The 23,048-nt window shown below is 48.5% G+C and overlaps 2 protein-coding genes and 2 long non-coding RNA genes across 6 annotated transcripts in view; 3 read left to right on the top strand and 1 right to left on the bottom strand.

The window, feature by feature from the left end:
- Positions 1-23,048, bottom strand: part of LOC309337378 — a 101,100-nt gene that overhangs the window by 19,144 nt on the left and 58,908 nt on the right. The gene's annotated exons all lie outside the window — the stretch shown is intronic.
- LOC309337308 lies at positions 349-8,106 on the top strand. 3 transcript variants are annotated; one of them, XR_014154159.1, is made up of 5 exons: positions 357-936; positions 5,173-5,203; positions 5,844-5,956; positions 6,754-6,822; positions 7,946-8,090. It is a non-coding gene; the product is annotated as an uncharacterized lncRNA (long non-coding RNA). The 3 variants fall into 3 exon arrangements; XR_014154160.1 differs by having other exon boundaries at positions 365-936; positions 6,751-6,822; positions 7,946-8,089; XR_014154158.1 differs by lacking the exon at positions 5,844-5,956 and having other exon boundaries at positions 349-936; positions 6,751-6,822; positions 7,946-8,106.
- LOC309336307 (uncharacterized protein) lies at positions 9,198-15,632 on the top strand (the record flags this gene model as incomplete). Its single annotated transcript, XM_081851929.1, has 2 exons — positions 9,198-9,207; positions 9,312-15,632. 2 exons carry the CDS (start codon positions 9,198-9,200, stop codon positions 11,570-11,572), a joined length of 2,271 nt encoding a protein of 756 aa, XP_081708055.1. The 3' UTR covers positions 11,573-15,632.
- Positions 17,395-22,181, top strand: LOC309337264 (uncharacterized protein). Its single transcript, XM_081854034.1, has 3 exons — positions 17,395-17,532; positions 19,626-19,844; positions 20,501-22,181. The coding sequence occupies exons 1-3, from the start codon at positions 17,433-17,435 to the stop codon at positions 20,695-20,697; spliced, it is 516 nt and encodes a 171-aa protein (XP_081710160.1). The 5' UTR covers positions 17,395-17,432; the 3' UTR covers positions 20,698-22,181.

Raw genomic sequence — 23,048 nt, 5'->3', positions numbered from 1 at the left:
AGCCATTTGCACATAACAAATAGAAGCCTACACAACACAAAACACTGTTGCTGTATGTAAGTTTTATTTTACATTGTATTTTGGAAATGTACATCCAGTTTTTTCCCTTTAATTTTTTGGGGGCCCCCAAGAGAGTGGGGCCCTAAGCTATAGCTTATTTAGCTTATACATAAATCTGGCACTGCTGGAGGGATTTATGAGAGTCGCAAAACGCAGGCACGCAGGAATGGTGCATTTTAGCCAAAAGTTAAATGCAATTCATAGTGACACATTAAAAAAAACAAAACCCAAGAACACCCAAATCTACACCCTGGGTCTCTGACTCCTACATCACCAGCCAGCAGTCCCAGCACCGCAGCTGGAGACAGAGCCGCTGGCGACGGGTCCCCCTGAGCCTATCCATCCATCCCTCTGCCCAGATCTTCCAAGCCGGTCCGGAGAGGAGGCTCCGTCCTCGGCAGCCACCAGAGGGCTCTGGGTATGGCTTGGGGAAGAGAGAGAAACGCGGCTCTTTCTCTCTCGCGCTCTCTCTGCGTGTTTCCTCCGGGCGTTGAGCTTCCTGGGTGACTCGGATGCAGCTGAGAAGCGGGCCGGATCAGCTGCTCTGGCGCCCCAGCCGGAGTCGATGCCCAGGGGAGACCTGCCTGCCCTAGACGGGACGCCTCCCTTGCCATTGCCTGGCCAAGGTGGGAAGGTCTCCGGCTCGCAACGAGAGCCGATCCAGGGCTGCGGGAATGCCCTGAGGTTGGAGGGTTGTCAGGAAGCTGAAGGCAAAAGACTGGGGAGGGTGGGGGGCGGCGGTGGCTGCGCTTGATCCTGCTGCCTTGATCGCCTGCGCGCCTCGGAGCTGCAGCCTGCGCAAACCTCCCAAAGCTGTGCGCGCCCTCGCTTGACACGGAACTGGCCACCCCGGGAGATGCTCCCGTTCACAAGCAGGTTGGTGAAAGAAGAAGGGGTGACCACGCCCCATCCCCGCCCCACACTTTCCGCTGGGGGTCTACTATGCCATGAAAAATTATCGGCTGCCATCAGGCAAGGGTTTGCTGTTCACTGGTGGCGCATGAGAGCATGCTTTCGTTTAGTGATTTTTAAAAAAATAAAAATAAATAAATAGTGTTTCTTCATACAATGCAAGCTCTGCCGCTTGATCTACGGAGAAGGCAGTTAACACGTGTAAATGATAAAGCTGCAAGACGGAATAAGAATGGGGTCGCTGTAACAAACCAATGAACCCGGGAAGGGAGCAAAACCCAGGCAGAATTAAAAACAGCAACTGTCCCAATTTTCTTGCATAAAAATAGTTTGTAGCGCCTTTTTTTGGTATGTGTCTTTAGTTGACCTATTGCCTTGTTAATCATTTGCATTGCAAAGCGCCATGAATGTATTATTATTATTATTATTATTATTATTATTATTAAATTAACTTTGTATACCACCTTATGTCCGCAGGTCTCAGGGCAGTTCACAACATAAAATCACAATATAAAAACACAAATACATTATCTTCTAGAATAAACAAAGACTAAGGGCATTTCCACTGTCACTATTTTGCGCAATTACAGCAGATTCAAGCTCTGGCACAGGTGTGGGAAACCTTTGGCCTGTTGCATGTTTTGCTGGACTACAACTCCCATCACCCTCAGCAAGCATGGCCAATGGCCAGGGATGATGGGAGTTGTAGTTCAGCAACAGCTGGCAGGCCGGCCAAAGGTTGTCTACACAGCCTCTGTACAACTAATCTTTAAACAATAATGGCTATTTGCAGTTGGGAAAGTGACTTGAAAATAGGCTGGAAAGTGTGGGATTAACGAGTGACACCCCACAAACAAATCTGAATGAGTGCTCAGTGAAGACTAGTCACCACGTAAACTTTAGGATGAATGCTGAATAAATTCAGTTACAGATAGGTAGCCGTGTTGGTCTGCCATAGTCAAAACAAAACAAATTCCTTCCAGTAGCACCTTAAAGACCAACTAAGTCAGTTCTTGGTATGAGCTTTCGTGTGCATGCACACTTCTTCAGATACACTGAAACAGAAGTTTCCAGACCCTTCTATATAGTGAGAAGGTGGGAAGAGGTATTACTCAGAAGGGTGGTGGGAATGGGTGATTGGCAGATAGCTGTGATGAGCCTGTTGACGACTCTTAACGACTGCAATAGGTCTTACAGGAAAAAGCAAGGGGTGAAAAGGTGAAAAATGGCTTTGTCATGTATAATGAGATAAGAATCCAAGGTCTTTGTTCAGACCAGGTTTCTCCATGGTTTTAAGTTTGGTGATAAGTTGTAATTCAGCAGCTTCTCTTTCCAGTCTATTTCTGAAATTCCTTTGTAGTAAAACAGCTACTTTGAGATCTTGTATAGAATGTCCTGGGAGATTGAAGTGTTCTCCTACTGGTTTCTCTGTCTTGTGATTCCTGATGTCCGATTTATGTCCGTTTATTCTTTGGCGTAAGGTCTGGCCTGTTTGTCCAATATAGAGAGCTGAAGGACACTGTTGGCATTTTATGGCATACACAATGTTAGACGATGAGCAATTAAATAGTCCCGAGATGGTATGTGTGATGTTGTTGGGGCCAGTAATGGTGTTGTCCGGGTGTATGTGGCAGCAAAGTTGGCATCTGGGTTTATTGCAGGCTCTGGTGCCAGTGTCCGTGTTAGGTCTGGTTGTAGTATTATTGTGGGTTAGGAGTTGTTTAAGACTGGGTGGCTGTCTGTAGGCAATGAAAGGTCTTCCTCCCAGAGCTTGAGAAAGAGAACTGTCATTGTCCAGGAGAGGTTGTAGATCTCTGATGATGCGTTGTACTGTGTTAACTTGGGAGCTGTATGTGATGACTAGAGGTGTTCTGTTATTTTCTTTTTTGGGTCTGTCTAGTAGCAAGTTCTCTCTGGGTATCAGTCTGGCTCTGTTGATCTGTTGTCTAACTTCATCTGTTGGGTATTTTAGTTCTAAAAAGGTTTGCTGTAGATCTCTTAGGTGAGAGTCTCTGTCTGTAGAATTGGAACAGATGCGGCTGTAACGTAGTGCCTGGCTATATACAATGGACTGTTTGGTATGTTTGGGATGGTAGCTAGAGGCATGTAGATATGTTTGTCGGTCAGTTGGTTTACGGTATAAGGTGGTGTCTATGTGCCCATCCTGTATTTTTATAGTAGTGTCCAAAAAATGTATTTCTTGCATAGATTGATTCATTGTTAGGTTGATTGTGGGGTGAAAATCATTGAATTTCTGGTGGAAGGTGTTCAGGGTCTGTTGACCATGTGTCCAGATGATAAAAATATCGTCAATGTATCGCAGGTACAAGAGAGGTTTGAGTGGGTAGGAGTTTAGGAAATGTTGTTCTAAATCTGCCATGAAGATGTTGGCATACTGTGGGGCCATGCGGGTGCCCATTGCTGTGCCGCTGATCTGAAGGAACAGGTCATCACCGAATTTGAAGTTGTTGTGGGTAAGGACAAATTGGCAGAGTTTGGTGGCAAGGTCCGCTGTGGTTTTATCTGAAATGGTGTTCCTTATAGCTTGTAAACCATCGTTGTGTGGGATGTTGGTATACAGAGATTCCACATCCATAGTAGCTAGTATAGTATTGTTGGGAAGATTATTTAAAGATTGTATTTTCCTCAGAAAGTCTGTGGTGTCACGTACATAGCTGGGAGCACTGATGGCATATGGTTTCAGAACAGAGTCCATATAACCGGAGACACCCACTGTAATAGTGCCAATACCTGAAATGATGGGGCGTCCTGGATTTCCTGGTTTGTGTATTTTAGGTAGAAGATAGAAAGTTCCTGGTCGAGGTTCTGTTGGTGTGTTAGTGAGGATCTGTTCTTGGATGTGTGGGGGTAGCTCCTTAACAATCTTGTTCAGTTCTTTTTTGTATTCTTGTGTGGGGTCTGAGTCCAATTTTATGTAAAAGGCGGTATTGGAAAGTTGTCTGTGAGCCTCCTGAATGTAGTCAGTTTTGTTCATGATAACGACAGCTCCACCTTTGTCCGCTTCTTTAATTATAATGTCTGGGTTGTTTCTGAGATTATCTATGGCTCTCCTTTCAGCATGGTTTAGATTTTGTTGTAAGCGATGGTGTTAAATTGTTAAATTGAATAAATTGTTATGGCATAAACTTTCACAGGCTGTATTTCAGGTTCTCAGTTGCATGAAGAGTAATCCTGCATTGCAGGTACATATACATATTGCATAGGTGGTAAACGCAGGACAGTATATAGACAGTGGTATTTGCATTATGAAAAGTGGCCATCCACCCTACTCTGGTTACCACTTCATGTATCTAAGAAAGTGGACTGTATGCAGTGCACAGAAGCTTATGTCATAATTTGCTTATGCCATTTGTTTAAGAAGGCAATCCTATGTCAAGATCGGCCAGGATGAGCAGCTATTCAAAGCGCACAATTCAAAGTGTTGGTGCTGACCTTTAAAGCCCTAACCAACCTTGGCCCAGTACACCTGAAGGAGCGTCTCCACCCCCATCGTTCAGCCCAGACACTGAGGTCCAGCGCCGAGGGCCTTCTGGCAGCTCCCTTGCTGTGAGAAGCAAAGTTACAGGGAACCAGGCAGAGGGCCTTCTCGGTAGTGGCGCCCGCCCTGTGGAACACCCTCCCATCAGATGTCAAGGAAATAAACAACTATCTAACTTTCAGAAGACCTCTGAAGGCTGCCCTGTTTAGGGAAGTTTTTAATGTTTGGTGTTTTATTGTGCTTTTAATTATGTTGGGAGCCACCCAGAGTGGCTGGGGAAATCCAGCCAGATGGTCGGGTTATAAATAATACATTATTATTATTATTATTATTATTATTATTATTATTATTATTACTACTACTACTACTACTACCAAGGATGCAGCAGATCTCTGGCTCAGCCAGAGTTAAGTCTCCAACCCCAACTCAGTGTAATTTGCTCAGCTCGCCAAGTCCCACAAGCCGCTAAGCCGCTTATCAGCTGATCTGCTAATAAGCCGCTAAACCGCTAATAGCGCTAATCCGCTAAGATGTCAATGTGCTTGCTTCGCAAGACGAAAAAACCGCTATACAAAGAGCCTCACGGAATGGATTAATTTCGTCTTGCGAGGCACCACTGTAAGTGTAAGAGGGAAAATGTCCCTTTATTTATACCCAGCCTGTTGCATACTAACCTTCCTTTCTTTCTGATTTTTCACTAGGCACCGCAAAGAGCCAATCCCTGCTACTCAGGTAGGTGTGAAGTGCTGGTTTATAGTTCAGGCAGGCGTAACCAAAACCCAGGTTACACAGAGACTTGGGTCTCCAGCTGTTTTTGTATTACAATCCCATCATCCCCAGCTAGCAAGACCAGTGGTCAGGGATGGTGGGAATTGTAGTCCGAAAGCAACCAGAGACCCAAGTTTGGGAAACCCTACAGTGAAATGTTTTCAATGCGCTAAGTGCACCCCAAGTTTATCCCAGCAGGAATGAGTCACTGAACTCTGAAAATGCCCATTGCTTTTCTGGAAGGTGTGTGGACGTGCGTAAAAATTAGTTTATGGGACAAAGGTAACATTTAAATGTGTTGCTCCGCCAACTTTGTTCTCTGGCCCCGCCCACCTCTGGCATGTGGCCCTTGAAAAGCTGCCAGGAGGGAAATATGGCCCTCAGATTGAAAATGGTCCCCTGGCCCTGCCATGTGGAAGAAAACATTAAGAGCATCCATTCAAATGTTTGTCACAATGAGCAGGTCATATCTTGGGGTTGTTTTTGCCCTGCAGCATCCAAAGTCAACGTCATTCACGCATGGGCAGAAAACGTGCATTTCAAATTGGGCAGGCAGGTTTTCCTCAAGGGCTAGTCTGATGGATGGGCAAACTTCTCCTTACAGATGCGAGAGGCCTCCGAGACCAGAGGTGCGCTTCGCGAGAGAGCAGGGCCTCGCCACCTGAGCCCTCTGCTGGAATATCATGCAGGAGAATTATGAGACGCTAATCTCTCTGGGTAAGGATTCCAGCGGTGCCAGTGAGGCAATTCTGGACCCTGGAACACGAGGACCTTCTCCTTTTAGACAACCACGTGCATTGCCTTCCACAATTGTCATTTTCCTTATTCTATTCTATTCTTTACAACTCCTTCTACATTCCTGTTGTGTCAGAGCGAAAAGGTAAATAAAAAAACAACCATGTAGCCACATTTTGATTTTTAAAAGAAACAGCCTGCAATACAGCCTGTTTTTATTGTTATGATTATTATTATGCTATGAGAATTATTATTATGAGATTATTATTATTATGTTATGATTATGTTATGAGAAGCGAACCCAGCTGACCAGATTACGAGTCTACCTCTCTTAACCACTACACCACACTGGCTCTTCGTAGCGTAATAATAATAATAATAATAATAATAATAATAATAATAATAATTTATTTGTACCCCGCTTCCAATAAAGATTAAAAATACCGGGCCGAGGCCATTTAGGGCTTTAAAGCTCAACACCAACACTTTGAATTGTGCTCGGAAATGTACTGGGAGCCAATCTAGGTCTTTCAAGGCCTGTGTTATGTGGTCTCGGCGGCTACTCCCAGTCACCAGTCTAGCTACTGCATTCTGGATTAGCGTAACCCAGCTGCTACATAAGGAAGGGAGGAGAGTGTTGCTGCAGTGAAGAGCATTTGCACTGGGAGAATGTTTTAGCGTGGGGAAAGTTAGCCAGCAGCATCTTAATGCTCAAAGCCCAACGCCCCGGCCAGCCTGCCTTGTGTTCTGACAGCATCCTCTCATCTTCTTGTTAGCAGAAGAGATGGCCATCAGCCTTCCCCGGATCACTGCGCTGGCCGACTCACATCGCAGAGGACTGGCGTCAGGTGAGTCCCATGCAGTAAACGTCGTGCTCTATGAGAAAAAACAACAGCCGCAACAAAAGAAATTATTTGCTGCATCAACCCACATTCTGCACTCAGAAAAAAATTCTGCAAGTTGGATCAGAGGCAGTGAAGCTTCTGAACACCAGATGCTGGAAACCCCAGGAAGGGAGAGGGCTCATGCGCTCAGATCCCACTTGTGGGCTTCTCATAGGCATCTGGTGGGCTGCTGTGGGAACCGGATGCTGGACTAGTTGGGCCATTGGCCTGATCCAACAGGACTCCTCTTACGTAAGCCCCAGCGAATTCGGTTGGATTGACTTCTGAGTAGATACAATTAGGGTTGCCCCGTAAGTTGGTGGCTCTCATAACGGCATAGTCTGGCTGCGAGCAGTAGGACTTGCTTCTGAGAAGTCCTGTATGCGATTGCACTGCAAGCGTCACTTGAGCAAAGGAAGGTAACCAAGCAAGAAAGAGAGATGGGGCCCTGTTCAGGGTACTGAAGTGCCAGGTATGGACGTGGGTGGCGCTGTGGTCTAAACCACTCAGCCTCTTGGGCTTGCCGATCAGAAGGCTGGTGGTTCAAATCCCCGCAACAATGGTGAGCTCCTGTTGCTCTGTCCCAGCTCCTGACAACCTAGCAGTTCGAAAGCATGCCAGTGCAAGTAGATAAATAGATACCACGGTGGCGGGAAGATAAACGGCGTTTCCGTGCGCTCTGGCTTCCGTCACGGTGTCCCATTGGGCCAGAAGTGGTTTAGTCCTGCTGGCCACATGACCCGGAAAGCTGTCTGTGGACAAACGCCGGCTCCCTCGGCCTGAAAGTGAGATGAGCGCCGCAACCCCATAGTCACCCTTGACTGGACTTAATCCGTCCAGGGGCACCTTTACCTTTTAAGGAGTCTCAAAGTGGCTAACAATCTCCTATCCCTTCCTCCCTCACAACAAACACTCTGTGAGGTGAGTGGGGCTGAGAGACTTCAGAGAAGTGTGACTGGCCCAAGGACACCCAGCAGCTGCATGTGTAGGAGCAGGGAAGCGAACCCGGTTCACCAGATTACGAGTCTACCGCTCTTAACCACTACTTTTTACCTTTACTGAAGCGCCGCCTTCGTTTTCTCATCAGCTGGATTTCCACTTTCCAAACCTGACCTGCTCTCCTGGATGGACCGAGGGGAAGACCCATGGGTTCCAGATTTTCAGGAGCCGGAGGGAAGGGAGATGCCAAGTGAGTCTAGCCCAGGTGAGGAACCAGCATTTTTAAAAAATGGAATTGAACTTCAGAACTCAAAGGTAGCTCTCCTGAACCAGACTAGTGGTCTATCCTGGCTGGGAATCATAGAATTGTAGAGTTGGAAGGGACCACGAGGGTCACCCAACCTTTTGCAGCGCAGGAATCTTTTTACCCAATGTGGGGCTTGAACCCACAACCCTGAGATTAAGAGTCTCATGCTCTACCGACTGAGCTATTCCAGCTAGGTCCAACCTGAATGACGTGGTGCGATAAGTTGTGTCCCTTTCAGGCACTTATAGCATATCTAGGACTGATTCTCATCTACATGTTCAACACTCAATTACTCAGTTGGTTATCAAGTGGTGACTTGCATGTGTGAATGAGCCATTGCAGATCAAATACCAGACAGAGAGATCCCCACCCCACCTGAACTCTTCCCATTCTGGAGACGCCAGTCATTCAGGGCTAAGTGATTAAATTGTCAGGATGGATTTGGAAGAGAGGATAGCATACATTGTTTATTAATTATCCTTCCTCTTACTCACTTGGGTAAGATTAGCATCTAGTTTAGCAGAGTTAAGGATGTACCATCCTTTCCAACGTTATCATGGAAACTTGGGACAAAGTTGTGTAGCTTTTTAGAATTATCCAGGATGCCTTTTTGCAGACCAGAGTTTCATGAGAGACTTCGTTTATCCATCTATACAAAATAACAACAAGGAACTCTGTAATGTAAAATGTAATAATATCATTTGCTTACATAAAGTTGCACACTTGATTCAAGCAGAAAATAGCAGTAAATAAGTCAGGAAAATATCTTTCTAAATTACAAAATACATGGCTTAGATTAGGGCTTCCCAAACTTGGGTCTCTGGCTGTTTTTGGACGACAACCAACCTTCCGATTGGCAAGCCCTAGGCTCAGTGATTTATACCACAGCACCACCCGCATCCCGCAGTTGTTTAAATAAGTGGTGGTTATTTTGAATGGAATGTAATTGAGAGGAATAAGATCTTGGAATGCAGAAATAAAGTAAATTATCAATTCTATCACACAGGAGGCCACCTAAATTATATAATTTGGCATTTGAATGATTGGGATTAGTAATGGTATTGTGATTTGGCATTGTTCTAATGAGGCTACCATGAATTATTGTAATTGAAAATTAATAAAAATTATTGTCAAAAAACAACAACAGTTAAGTTATGGTGAAAGGTGTACCACAGAAGGCAGCTCACATTTGCTTCATTTGTCTTAGGTGACAAGCTGAGAAGGAAGAACGAGCAAGGGGCTTTGAGCAAGACAGACCTGCAGGCAGAGAGCACCCTGGATGGGGGTCCAGTAGAGGGAGAGAGCCAGCCGGAAGGGAGACCGAGGCGCACAGAAGCAGCAGAAGGAAAGGCAGAGAAGGAAAAGCAGGCAGTGAGCGCTTCCAAACTCCTGCTGCCCTCTGGGAAGCCGCAAGGGACCAAGAGGGGCCACCACTGCCCCGAGTGTGGCAAAAGCTTCAGCCAGAAGTCCAACCTCCTCAGGCACCAGAGGCTTCACTTGGATGAAAGGCCCCACAAGTGTGACGGGTGCGAGAAGAGCTTCTCCGAGGCCGAGGCCCTGGCCAAGCACCGGAAGTGCCACGCGGGCGACAAGCCATACAAGTGCGAGGACTGTGGGAAGAGCTTCAGCTGGACCTCTCACCTGGAGCGGCACCGGAGGGTCCACACTGGGGAGAAGCCCTACGCCTGCAAGGAGTGCGGGAAGGCCTTCAGCGTCGGGTCGCACCTGGAGCGGCACCGGCGGATCCACACTGGCGAGAAGCCGTACCAGTGCAAAGACTGTGGGAAGAGCTTCACCGTCAGCTCCACCCTGGCTCAGCACCAGAGGACCCACGCGAACGACAAGCCCTACCAGTGCGGGGACTGCGGGAAGGGCTTCAACCTCAGCGCCAACTTGGCCGCTCACCAGAGGAAGCACCTGGGCCAGAAGCCGTATGAGTGCCCCGACTGCGGGAAGAGCTTCAGCTTCACGTCCCACCTCGAAAGGCACCAGAGGATCCACACGGGGGAGAGGCCCTATCAGTGCACCAACTGCGGGAAGAGCTTCAGCCGCAGCTCCCACCTCTACCGGCACCAGCGGATCCACACGGGCGAGAAGCCACGGCAGTGCGCGGACTGCGGCAAGAGCTTCTACCTCAGCGCGGCCGCCCTCCATCACTTCGGGACGTCCCCGGCAGGGGGCCGGGATCCCGCCAAATGCTCTGACTGCAGCCGCAAACGGGCCGCCCCCAACCCGCCCTCTCCACCACCACCGCCTGCCTCGCCACCGGTTTGCAGCGAGAAGCCCCACAAGTGCGCAGACTGCGGGAAAGGCTTCGGCCAGAGTTCGTCGCTGGTGAAGCACCAGAGGATCCACACGGGAGAGAGGCCTTACCAGTGCCCGGAGTGCGGGAAAAAGTTCAGCTGGTGCTCGGCCCTCATCAAGCACAAGAGGATCCACACGGGCGAGAAGCCGTACCGGTGCGAAGAGTGCGGCAAGGCTTTCAGCGTCAGCGCGCACCTCGAGAGGCACCAGCGCGTGCACTCGCCCGACAGGCCCCACAAGTGCGGCGAGTGCGGGAAGACCTACGGGGAGCTGGCGTCTCTGGTCAAGCACCAGAAATCCCACACGGCCGAGAGCAAGCGTTACGGGTGCGACGACTGCGGGAAGAGCTTCAGCTGGAGCTCGCACTTGGAGAGGCACCGGAGGATCCACACGGGAGAGAAGCCTTACGCCTGCGGGGATTGCGGGAAGAGCTTCAGCGTCAGCTCCCACCTGGACCGGCACCGGAGGATCCACACGGGGGAGAAGCCCTACCGCTGCAACGAGTGCGGGAAAAGCTTCAGCGTCAGCTCCACCCTCCTGCAGCACCAGAGGACCCACTCGAGTGGGAAGCCCCACAAGTGCAAGGAGTGCGGGAAGCGCTTTGTGGCCGGCGCCCAGCTGCTGACCCACCAGCGGACCCACCGGGGCGAGAAGCCCTACGAGTGCGCCGCCTGCGGCAAGAGTTTTGGCTTTGTCTCTCACCTGGAGAGGCACCGGAGGGTCCACACGGGCGAGAAGCCGTACCAGTGCCCCGTGTGTGGGAAATGCTTCAGCCGCAGCTCCCACCGCAACCGCCACCAGCGCACGCACGCGGCCAACCGGCCCCCCAAGGGAGGGGCGCGGGGAGGGGCCGAGGGTGGGAAAGGGGGCTCCAAGCGCTACAAGGAGCCGGGCCCGAGTGTTCCCGAGCCCACTCTCTCTATCATGCCACCCTGGTGGGGCGAGGGAGACAGGAACAGCAACCCGCCAGCTGCCCCCACGTGGCCCGAGGTCCCAACTCCCTTCCAGAGCCCCGTCCCTAATGCCGTCCATCCTGGGGGTCTGCAGGGCTGGGGTGTGAAGGGGTTCTTGCCCCCAGATACATGGAGACTGGGGGAAAGCAGCTCGGGCTGGGCGTCCACCCTTGCCCAAGATGGTTGGCCGCAACTTCCCCCCACCTCCTAACTGGGCGACGGACCTCAACTTCCAGATCTGTTTTGGCTTGCGGGGTGAGGCAAGAGAGGAAGTATTCATCTTTCCTCCACCACCACCCCTCAGCTGATGCTGAAAAAGTACGAGGTAACAGCTCTGCTGGGACAGTAGCATTTCAGAATGGGTGTTTGTGGGCGTGGAGGAACGACTACTTGAGCACTTCTTCACATTAAAGAAGAAAACAAAACTCCTGCATGTAGACAGCTAGTGTTTTGAAAGAGGAGGAGGAAGCTGTGGGGAAGCTGCTTGTGGGCCTCCCATACAGGCCTCTTCTTATGGGGTTTCCATGTTCTGAGAGGGCCGGATTCGACCACACGGTTGTGCTAGTGGGAGCCAGCACAATCAGAACGCAAGCAGAGCCTGCTGGATCTCACAGCGGCCAACCAGATGAATTAATCCGGCTAAGGCAACCGGGGCTTTGTCCCCACATGACTCCCCAAAGCAGCTGACGGGTGGGGGTGTCAGGAGAGCCCCCAGAACAGCACACGGCTGGGGAGGGGGGAAGGAAAGCGGAATTGGTTCCACCTGGAAAGCAGAAACGCTCGCGCTGATGGAATGATTGTGACAGCACGACACTGAATGCCACACAGTTTCTTCAATGTAGGGGGCATTGAAAGGTGCGGCAAATCCTGTGTTCAGAGCCAAACCAAGACATTTTGCTGCCCGAGGCAGAGGAGAAGAGGATGGCGCCAGCTCAACCGGGAGCTGAGTGTTACTTGAGAGCAGCAGGGGCGCAGGGCAGGTCACATGATGCACACAGCTCTTCCCCCAACAGGCAGTTAGTTAGACAGCTAGGGAACTTGGAAGAAACAGCAGTGGGGCTGCTGCCTGCCTCCCCACCCACTTTCAGCATCTACCTCCTTACATAGTCACCTCATCGCCCAATGGTAGGACCTGCATCTCTCCATAATGAGGCGATACAATCCCAGGTGGACTGTATACCATGTCCTTTTTTCCCCCTGAGCGGCTGAACTGGCTCACAATGTTGTTGGGAATGGGCTTAGAGGTTTGCAATGAGCAGAGCAGAGGAGGAATGCCTGTTCCCACCCAGGCATACCTCTGTTCTTGCGGGCATCACGGAGATGGTGTTTTATGTACCTTATTAGAGGTACATAGAATCATAGAATTGTATAGTTAGAAGAGACCCGCCAAATCATCTATTCCAACCCCCTGCAATGCAGGAAACTCGGCTAAAGCATCCATAACAGATGACCATCCAATCTCTGCTTAAAAACCTCCAAGGAAGGAGAGTCCACTACCTCTCGTGGGAGTCTGTTCCACTATTGAACCGTGCTTACCATCAGAAAGTTCTTCCTGATGTTTAATCTGAGTCTCCTTTCTTGTAACTTGAAGCCATTGGTTCGAGTCTTACCTTCCAGAGCAGGAGAAAGCAAGCTTGCTCCATGTGACAGCCCTTCAGATATTTAAAGATGGCTATCATATCTCCTCTCGTTCTCCTCTTTTCCAGACTAAACATACCCAGCTCCTTCAAGCACTTAGCTTCCAGACCCTTGATCCTCTTGGTTGCCCTCCTCTGGACACGTTCCAGCTTCTTAATTTGTGGTGCCCAGAACTGGACCCAGTATTCCATGTATGGTCTGATTAAGGCAGAATAGGGTGGTACTGTTACACTGGACACTATACTTCTGCTGATGCATGGGAGGTTCAAGGTGCATTTTATGGTATCCAGGAGAAGTACTGGGTGATGGGCCAGTCTGACCAAGCTCTGCGGAAGCAAGGGGTGCTGCTTGAGAGTAAGAAAGAAGCATGGGATTAAGTCTAGAAATGGGGCCCAGCGATGGCAGTGGTTCTCTGGGGCAAGTTGCCTCTCATGTGAGCATGCAGCCCGAAAAGATCTATGTCTCGATGTTCCTCTGTAGCATGTTGGAGGCTATGGAAAAGATGAGAGAGCATGACTTTCCAAAGGCCGCAAGGGGAAGGGGTCCACGACAGAGTTGACCTTGAATCCAAAATTCCCACATCCATGCAAGACCCTGAATTGCCAGATCCCCACTGTGAGGCTCTTGATCCCAGGGTCATAAGTTTGATCTCTACATTGGGTGAAAGATTCCCGCAATGGACAGGGCTGGCCCCTTCCAACTCTACAATTCCATGATTCTATATACAGTGGTACCTCGGGTTACAGACACTTCAGGTTACAAGACGCTTCAGGTTACAGACTCCGCTAACCTAGAAATAGTATCTCAGGTTAAGAACTTTGCTTCAGGATGAGAACAGAAATCGCACAGGGGCAGCGCGGCAGGCCCCATTAGCTATAGTGGTCTTCAGGTTAAGAACAGACCTCCAGAACAAATTAAGTTCTTAACCCGAGGTACCACTGTAATCAGCATTGGGGCTGCCTTAGTGGGAAACCACCCTTGTCCGTTGATGCCCCTTGGTTGATCTAAACCTCCCCCTGCCATCAGTTCCTGACAATAAAGTCTCCCAGGACCCAGCTGAGAAGTCCAGCTCGTAGCAGATATATAATATAGAATATATATCCTAAAGGAGTGTCTTTCTCCATAACCAGTTCATTCCAAAATCAGGTCTTTTCTTGGCCCAACATTCAGAGGATGGGGTTTGAGCAAATGCTTAAAAGAGTCTAGTCTTTTAGGGAAGAGGCCATTTCCTCTCTCCCACCTTGTATATTCTCCCACCTTGGGCACTTCATTATATCCTAGCTAATCACAGGATTGCCACCGACCTGCAAAAGGCTGGCCAGCTCCTGTGCCTTTAATAACAGCCTGAGAGGAAGGAATTAGCAGGTGTTGCAAATTTTCACAGCATGGCCATAAACGCCAGACATTGGTCTGCTGCTTAAAGGGGCAGCTATAGAGCTTGTTTGGAAAGATGGGACTCCCCTATGGGGTAAGAGACAGGCCTGAAACATGTGATTGTGATAAAGGCAGGCCCTGACTATGTGCAAAAAGCTAGGACTTTTTAATAGAGCTAAATAGAAAAGGTAAAGGACCCCTGAAGGGTTGAGTCCAGTGAAAGGCAACTATGGGATTGAGGTGCTCATCTCGCTTTCAGGCCCAGGGAGCCGGTGTTTGTCCGCAGACGGTTTTCCGGGCTATGTGGCCAGCAGGACTAAACCACTTCTGGCGCAACGGGACACCATGACAGAAGCCAGAGTGCATGGAAATGTCATTTACCTTCCCGCCGCAGCGGTACCTATTTATCTACTTGCACTGGTGTGCTCTCGAATTCTAGGTTGGCAGGAGCTGGGACCGAGCAACGGAAGCTCACCCTGTAACGGGGATTTGAACTGCTGATAGCTAAATAAAGAGATGCTCAGAGCCATGAATTGGATTGCAATTGCATTGCAAGGAGTTGGGTTACATGATCCTCAGGGCGCCTTCCAACTCTACAATTCTATGATTTTCAACCAGAGACCGTCGGGATGGGGAATGGCAGCTGTAGAGGACTTAAGCACCATAGGCACACACCTGAATATGTCGTTTCAAACACATAACCATGAGCACTAGAATCTCTTTGAAAGTAAATAACCCAGGACCCAAGAGGTTTGGGCTTAAATCTCAGCTTCGTTACAGACTCACTGGATAGCCTTGGGCCAGTTACAATCTTTTAGACTCAGTTCCCCATCTGTAAAATGGAAATCAGGGCGACTTACCTCACAGAGTTAAGAAGAAGAAGAAATTTCCTGGGCAGGACTATCCTCCCTGCCTTTCATCCACTTCTTCCAGTTTCCCCCCTTCTGTCCAATTTAGGAAATGATGCTGAAGCAATCACGAGGAGACTCTAAACCTGCTGCTAAGACCTACTATGCCTCAATAATGTCAGCAAAGAAATCTTATGGCAATGGTTGTTGTTTTTTGGGTTGGTGGAGGGGGTAATGAAACCCCCAACATTCAGACCAGATCTTTTGCTTTCTCAGTTGTGCTTCCTTTGCTCTGTACCACCCTTACTTCTTCTTATTTTCTATTTTTAAATTATTGTGGGGAAATCTCAATGTAACAGTTGTCTGAAATGAACTCGCTTTATTTGGAATTCAGCACTACAGAAGTTTTTTTTTAAATCACTATTATACTATATGCTATTATTATTATAATTATTATTATTCTATTATGATATATAGGTGAACCTCAATAAAGGAAGTAAACATCCTTGAAACTGTGAAAACCCTCCTGCTTTTGTTTGGTTTTGCTTGGCCAGGCTTCTAACAGCTTGGTAACAGGTGGAAATAAGGAAGATGGAAGGTTTCTCTGCCACTCCTTCCCCATACCAGGGGAAACTTCCCCTGTTGAACTTCTGTTGGTTAACTCTTAAAGGCACAGAGACCTTCCGGATGGCAAAATAGCCTGGTTTTCAACCAGATGTGTTCCTTTGTGAGGGGAGGAGTGCCTATAGTTGGGGGCGCGAGAGATCTAGAATGGAAAACATTGTGAAAGGGAGTTCCCCCGCCCAGTGGTCCTGATCCACCCCTGCCACTACTTTTAAAATAAATTAACAGGGCCACCCCACTATGCATGTGCAATCTTATCTCTCAGGTGAGAGAATCTGAGGTGGTTCAATGGAAGAGGGACATGAGACCGTTAGTTCTTCAGGTATTAAGACTGTATCTTATTGCTTTAAGCTTGGCAGTGACCCTGTGTACTTGGGTTGTAATATTGCAGAGTGTGAGTGGTTTATGTACGAGTAGCTGGCAGATAAAATGCTTGAGGCAGTGGGTGCTTCTAGTGGTTGTGTGAAACAGATGACAAAATTGTGTTGATTGAAATTTTGAATTCTACCACCTAGTAGTCGTGCTCTCTGAATTTATTTTATGTTATGGCTATGGGTGTGGAGTTTCTTCCCCCCCCCCCCCAAATGTATTTTGTAACGAGAATCATTTGATACGGGTTTATTGTACTTAGTGTGGCGCAGTGGTTAGAGTGCTGGAATAGGTTCCGGAAGACTAGAGTTCAAATCCCCACTTGGCCATGAACCACACTTGGTGACCTTGAGCCAGTCACTCTACTCTCAGCCTAGCCCTACCTCACAGGGTGGTTGTGAGCATATAACGTTGCTGGGGGTGATGTCCCATAGGGCCACATCCTGAGCTCCCTGGAGGAAAGACGGGATATAAAATGTAATAGAACTTTTGAGTAGTAAAACGGTCGACAAAATGGAAATAAGAAACAAGTAAAGAAAGCCTAAAAGCCCGGGAGTGGGGTCATTTCCTACAGATAACTTGGCCTGTGTAAATAGGATAGAGAAATTCTCTACAACAGCGGTTCTCAAAGGGTGTGGCAGAAAGATTCAAGGACAAAGAGACATTTAAACATTTTAGTGTTGCGTGGTATCAGAATAATTTATTTGCAGAATATGAATAGATACCCTTTTCAAAACGACAGCCATAGCATCAAGCGATAATCTTACAAATCACAAGCGATGTTTCTCTCCCCCCCCCCCCCATGAATTTCTATCAATAATAATAAATAAATAAAATCGGCGCGGCGCAGAGGAATAAAAAGTTTGAGAACCACTCTGCTCTAAAAAGCACAATAGCAGCGGCGGCAGCAAATAAAGGATAGCTGAAGAGCCCGACTGAAAACGAGGAAGAAAGCGTTCAGACGAAGAACAGATTGAAAAGAGAGCAAAAGCTGCCGCCGCCCATACCATTTCCCCGCTTTGATCCCCCCCCCCCGGGCAATCGAACGAAGCCGGAGGAAAGAATGCGGGAGCCTGATTGGCCTCGGCTCGAGGCGGACCTGAAGGGAAACCGCAGGGGGCAGCCGGGAAGCGGCGCTCGGCGTCCAGCTGCAACTCTGCACCTATATAATCATGGGGGGGGGGGCGGTCAGTTGGGGCGTGAAGCGAGGTTGCCGGCATGGCAGGGCGAGTGGGGAGGCTGGAGGAGATGGGGGCGAGGATCTTGGCCCTGGTGGAGAGCGCCGTCGCCCTGAAAGAAGACTTGAAAGCCGAACTGGGTGAGCAGCAGTGCCTGATTTTCCAGGGCTCAGTTACTGGGAAGAACTTTTTAATCCTTTTCCACAGCGGCATTGCTCCAGTGAGGGGGTTTCAGGCTCGACTTATATATATATATATATATATATATATATATATATATATATATGTGTGTGTGTGTGTGTGTGTGTGTGTGTGTATATATATATATATATATATATATGGAGGTGGATTGCTTCACCTTCCTCTATCGGAGTTAGGAGATCCGTTTTGTCTTCAGTTGACTGTGCCTCAATCACAGAAAAGTAGTTGGCTAGTGAGGCAAATGCACTCTGCACATCTGCACATGGGCAGATGAGCTGTTGGACATTATGATTAAATGAAAACGAGGTCGGGGCTGAGCCCCTTTTTGGCTATGTACCTACATTTTTACTGTTTGCAGTTGTCATTAAAAACTATTTAAAATGCAAAGCTAAACATTTCCCATTCCCAAAAAAGCCTTGGGAGCAAAAGGCCAGGGTAGGAGGGGGCATGTCTTGGCTATGGGTCCTGCAGCTAAAGTGATGGGATCTTTTAAAGATTATGAGAGTTTGGTGCTTGGGTGTGTTGTTTTGTTTTGTCTCGGGCTCTGAAATCCTTCTTTTAAATCTCGCCACCAAAAAGGGAGAAAGCCAGCAGAGTAGCTGTCTCCAACTTTTCATTGGGGTGTGTCCAGTCTGCTAAGGACTTGGCGCTCACCTTGATAGATGCTCTTCCTAGCCCAGGAGGATAGGCCCAGTGGAAGCCCCAGTTCTTCAAACTCACTCCGGAAAGGCCAGTTGCCTTACATTTCCTATTCTGTGACTTACCCATCAGGATTTCCAGTTAAGGGAGGAAGTGGGGAAAGGCCCATTTAATAAAAAAAGAAAGCTAAGAGGAGACTGTTACCTCGAGTAGACCAATGCCTTTAAGGTCAGCAAAGCAGGAACTGGGACAGGTGAGAGCCATTGAGCTGAAATCCACTAGGACAGAGGTTTTTAACCTTGAGCCCATGGCTCTCTTGACCAACTACATTCTTTCTGTGGCACCCCTGTGGGGCTCTGAAGTCCAGTTATGTCACCCCTTTCCTGTAGAGCTGGCAGCCTCTCACCATTTTTCAGACACCCTCCTTTGTGGAGGGTTCCCTCAGCCTCCTCTCCCCTCTCCTTGGTAGTCTTCTGGGCAGCCACAGCTGCCACCCCTGGTCTCTGAGCTGCCCCCGTGCCCCAAACAGAGGTGCCGCCTCACACTGCCCCAGAGGGGCCTGAGAAGCACCAGGGGCACCATTCACCTGGGTAACTTGTAGCCAGGGCTACTGCAACAAACAGCTGTGCAAACTTTTAGGAGGCAGGGATGCAAGAAAGTGGGGGGGGGGAAGGAAAGAGGGACAGAGGCCAATGTTGCCTTTGGCATCCCTATCAGTCATGGCACTCCAGGGTGCCACGTTGAAAACCATGGCACTAGGATGTTCTCCTCCACAAGCTCCTTTGTCATGAATAGGAAGTGGTCAAAAGTACTGCTGTTTACACAGTTGGATTTTGGTAGGCCTTGGGCAGGAGAACTTAATTGTGGTGAATTGTTATATGCTGATATGTGGGATGGAGTCACTCTTGGACTCTGAACTTTGAGGAGCAAAATCTCACAGGAGGAGCCCTTCAAATCAGTGATTTGACTGAGTCCTAACAGCAAATAATCTGGGACAGAAAATATGGAAAAGCAGGGATTTAGAGGAGAACGTCATGTGGACAAGAGAGAATTAACAGTGGTTTGGAAAGCTTACTCTCCACATTAAACGACAGTAGGGATAAGCCCCAAATCAAATGTGTAGTAGCCATGGTCAGCCCTACTATTAGGCAAAGGGGGGCAGTAACGACAGAGTGGGTGCTGGTAATGGTAATCTCTCCAGCTGTTGCTCCTGAACTCCCCCAGTCATTCTCATCTGCCAGGACAAAAGGTGTGTATTAATATGCCCCAAGGCCAGCCTGAAAGGTGCTGTCCAAACACTAATGTTGAAATGAGAATCATCTGTAGGGGACGCATAAAGTATTGGGCTGGGCCCACGCATGCCATGACTGCTTTCTCTCTCTCCCCAAAATAGGGCATGTGTTTGCGTACCAAGAACATCAAGACAGCTCTCAAGAGGTCCCTGATGAAGGAGTACAGCAAAGTCAGCTACAACCGGTGCTGTCACCACTGTCACCGTTAATTTCACCGCTGCCACCGCCGCTGTCACCGCTGTCACCACAGCAGCCACTGCAGGCAGCTTCTCCTTCAAAGGCAGCCTCTGGGATGCATCTGGGCAGCGGCAGGGAGCTCGGTAAGAATTCTCTGCTGGCAAATGTGGATTTGGCTGGCCTAGAAGCCAAATGGCTTGACGGGTTCTGTGCTTTTCTCCACTGGTGTAGCCAAGGGTGCAGACACGCTGCCCACCAGCCCAAGAATCCTGGGAACTGTAGTTTACCTCTCACAGGGCAACAGTGCCCAGCACTCTTAACAAATGACAGCTCCCAGTAGCCTTAGGTAAAGGTAAAGGGACCCCTGACCATTAGGTCCAGTCTGTGGGGTTGCCGCGCTCATCTCGCTTTACTGGCCGAGGGTGCCGGCATACAGCTTCCAGGTCATGTAGCCAGCATGACTAAGCCACTTCTGGCAAACCAGAGCAGCACACGGAAACGCCGTTTACCTTCCCGCTGGAGTGGTACCTATTTATCTACTTGCACCTTGACATGCTTTCGAACTGCTAGGTTGGCAGAGCAGGGACCAAGCAACGGGAGCTCACCCCATCGCGGGGATTCGAACCGCCGACCTTCTGATCGGCAAGTCCTAGGCTCTGTGGTTTAACCCACAGCACCACCCGTGTCCCATTCAACCTAATAGGGTAGGATAAAATGGGGTTGGGTGGAGAATCATGCCAGTGCTCAAGGCAGCTATGGAGGAATGGTGGCATATAAATGAGTTGTTTCTTCTGCACAGATGCCATCCTGAAGAACCAAGAAGCTCTCTGCAAGGTCTTGATGAACCAGGATGCACTGAGGAATCTTATGGACAGGCTCCAGAAGACCTTGTCCACCGTAGAAGAGAGGCTCCAAGCCATTGAGCAAGAGATGAGCATCATTTCTCAGTTCACCCAAGAACTCAACCAAGTGGGGAATGAAGCTAACTGGACCTGAACGGTCTCATCCAAGTAGCCCAGTGACTAACCTGGTTGCCATCTAAAGCACCTGACTTGCACCTGACTCTCCTATTTTGAAGTTTCAGCTCTACCACAATTCTTCCAGCACCTATAGAGAGAATTTGTTGTACGATACAAAAGCAAAATATTCTCAGTACTCAAGATCTGTTCTTTACAGACAAAACAACAACACTGCTGCAGTTAGAAACAATTTCAATCTGGCTTGTGTGTATCTCTCTTCCAGAGGATGAAGATGTGATTTATCTTAAAACATGATCTGCCTCGATGTAGCCTTATTAAAAACCCCAGTTTGATCAAAGAGCCGCATGGCTCTCTGAAGAAGCCTCTTGATGCCAAGTCATCAAGCCTGGAATGTGGCCAGCTGATAAAACTCAAGCCTTCCACCAGAAATAGAAATGTAAACAGCTTCCTTTTCTAGAGGGGCCTGCTTCTCTGCTTTTGCCCATCTTCATCCTAAATGCCACATGGAAAACCTCTTAGTGAGGGTGTGCTTGCCTTCAAAACTCAAGGGTCAAGTAAGAAATGTGAGCCAAATGGGAGATTTGTAGCCTCTTCTATTCTCAGCTTGGTTTCCACTTCAACCATGATAGATAAAGGCAAGGTAGCTAATGTTTTTGGACATGATCTTGAGCATTGCAGCGCATTGAACTCTCGTGTGCATCAAATCCCACTAGTGGGTTTTAACATCATAATAATCTGAGTGGGTTTTTAATTCACAATACTCCAGATGGTCAGCTCACAGGTTTTGGGGTAGCACTGTTGCACTTTCTGTAAGCTTACTGTGTGAGATAGCAAATGTGCTCTCATGCAAGGAGCGATTTTCCCCCTCCATTTTACTAAAACTATTGTTCGAGTGCTTTGGAAGAATCAATGCAATACAGAGACCTATCACTGTGTCTGATGCCAGCCTGCTGATAACAGTGGCCGTATCCCTGGTCATTTACACTGCAAGTGCCGATTGGACAAACCGTTGTTTAGAAAGTTTCATGTTGGGTATGGTTCTTTGAGAGGCCTAAATAGTGCTGTTAAGCTGGGCCACAAATCAGAAAAGTAAATTTGGCTTGCAAGAAAGAGGGGGTGCTCCTCCCCAGGTCTTTCCTGCCTGTCCCTTCCTGGAATGAATGAGGGGCTGATTACAGGTCCCTCCTTGCACTAATCAAATTAGCTTCAGTTGATCTTGCAGAGGAACTATTTGTTGTCATTGTTCCTAGGGGTTTATTAAGCGTAGTTAAACTTCATAGCGTGTGATTGGTACTATAGCCAAGCCCTCCCTCTCCTATGCCAGCCTGAATATTTTTGGAGCACCCACCTGTGTGGAAAAGGATCAACAGATTTGTCTATACTGATCCTGAATGTATTCATTTGCTCTCAAGCCCCCTCCAGCTCTTCTTCTTCCTCTGTGGTGATGGTTTGTACTTGTATACCTTTGTGCAATACTTGGCGAAATATGTCAAACAAATAAAACTTGCATACAAAATGTCTGCTTTGGTCTTTGTAGGGCATGGGCTGGGGCCTTGTGTAGGAGCATCCCACACTGCAAGCGGCGAGGAGTGAGACCTACAACAAAATGTTGCAGTGTGGGGTGCTCCTCCCCAAGGTCCCAGCCCCATGCCCTTTCCCAGTAGTCTGCATTCCACTCACCAGCAACAGCTTTAGTCCATGCGAAATTGCAGTCAAACATAGCTATGCATAAGTGCTAGTTAGTGCATGAAGGGGTTAAGAACACCGAGTTCTGTTCCTAGACTTAGCTAGGTCAACCCCACCTCTCGTTTAGGAGGAGGTGAGTTGTTTCTCTTCCTCCATCTCTTTCAGCCATGTAACCGACCAGGACGGACATGTCTGCCCTTGATCCAAGTTCAGACTGCATGTTCGAAACTGCATTGTGTATTTTGCACCCAAGAGCAATCGACCTGCGTTCTCTTTGCTGTTGCATGGAACAATGCATGAACCAGACCTTTGGATGTAATAAGTAAAACTTTCAAAGTAGCCTGCTAGCGTGTGAGGCTAAGCTCCAATATGCCTGCCAATTCCTATGACACCCTTCCCCCACCACAGACTATAACTCACTCACTCGTTGCTTTCTCCTGTGTGGGTGGAAGAAGTAGACTAGAAACTTTGGCAGAGCTATGTCCCTGGGCCAGGGCGGCTGGAACTCCCAAAGTATTATCCTGATGCATCCTGATATCTGCATGAGAGAATGTGCATAAATGCAGCCCTCCCACAAAGAGAGATTCGTAACCCCTACCTGTTATAATAATTCTAAGGTCTCAGATATAAATGTTCATAAATGTACAAGGCAAACATACATAAGTGTATGAACCACGTGTC

This window comes from Podarcis erhardii (assembly GCF_964252035.2).
Source record: "Podarcis erhardii genome assembly, chromosome: 2".
In the NCBI taxonomy this organism is placed as follows: Eukaryota; Metazoa; Chordata; class Lepidosauria; order Squamata; family Lacertidae; genus Podarcis; species Podarcis erhardii.
This window is presented reverse-complemented; position numbering and strand designations above follow the sequence as displayed.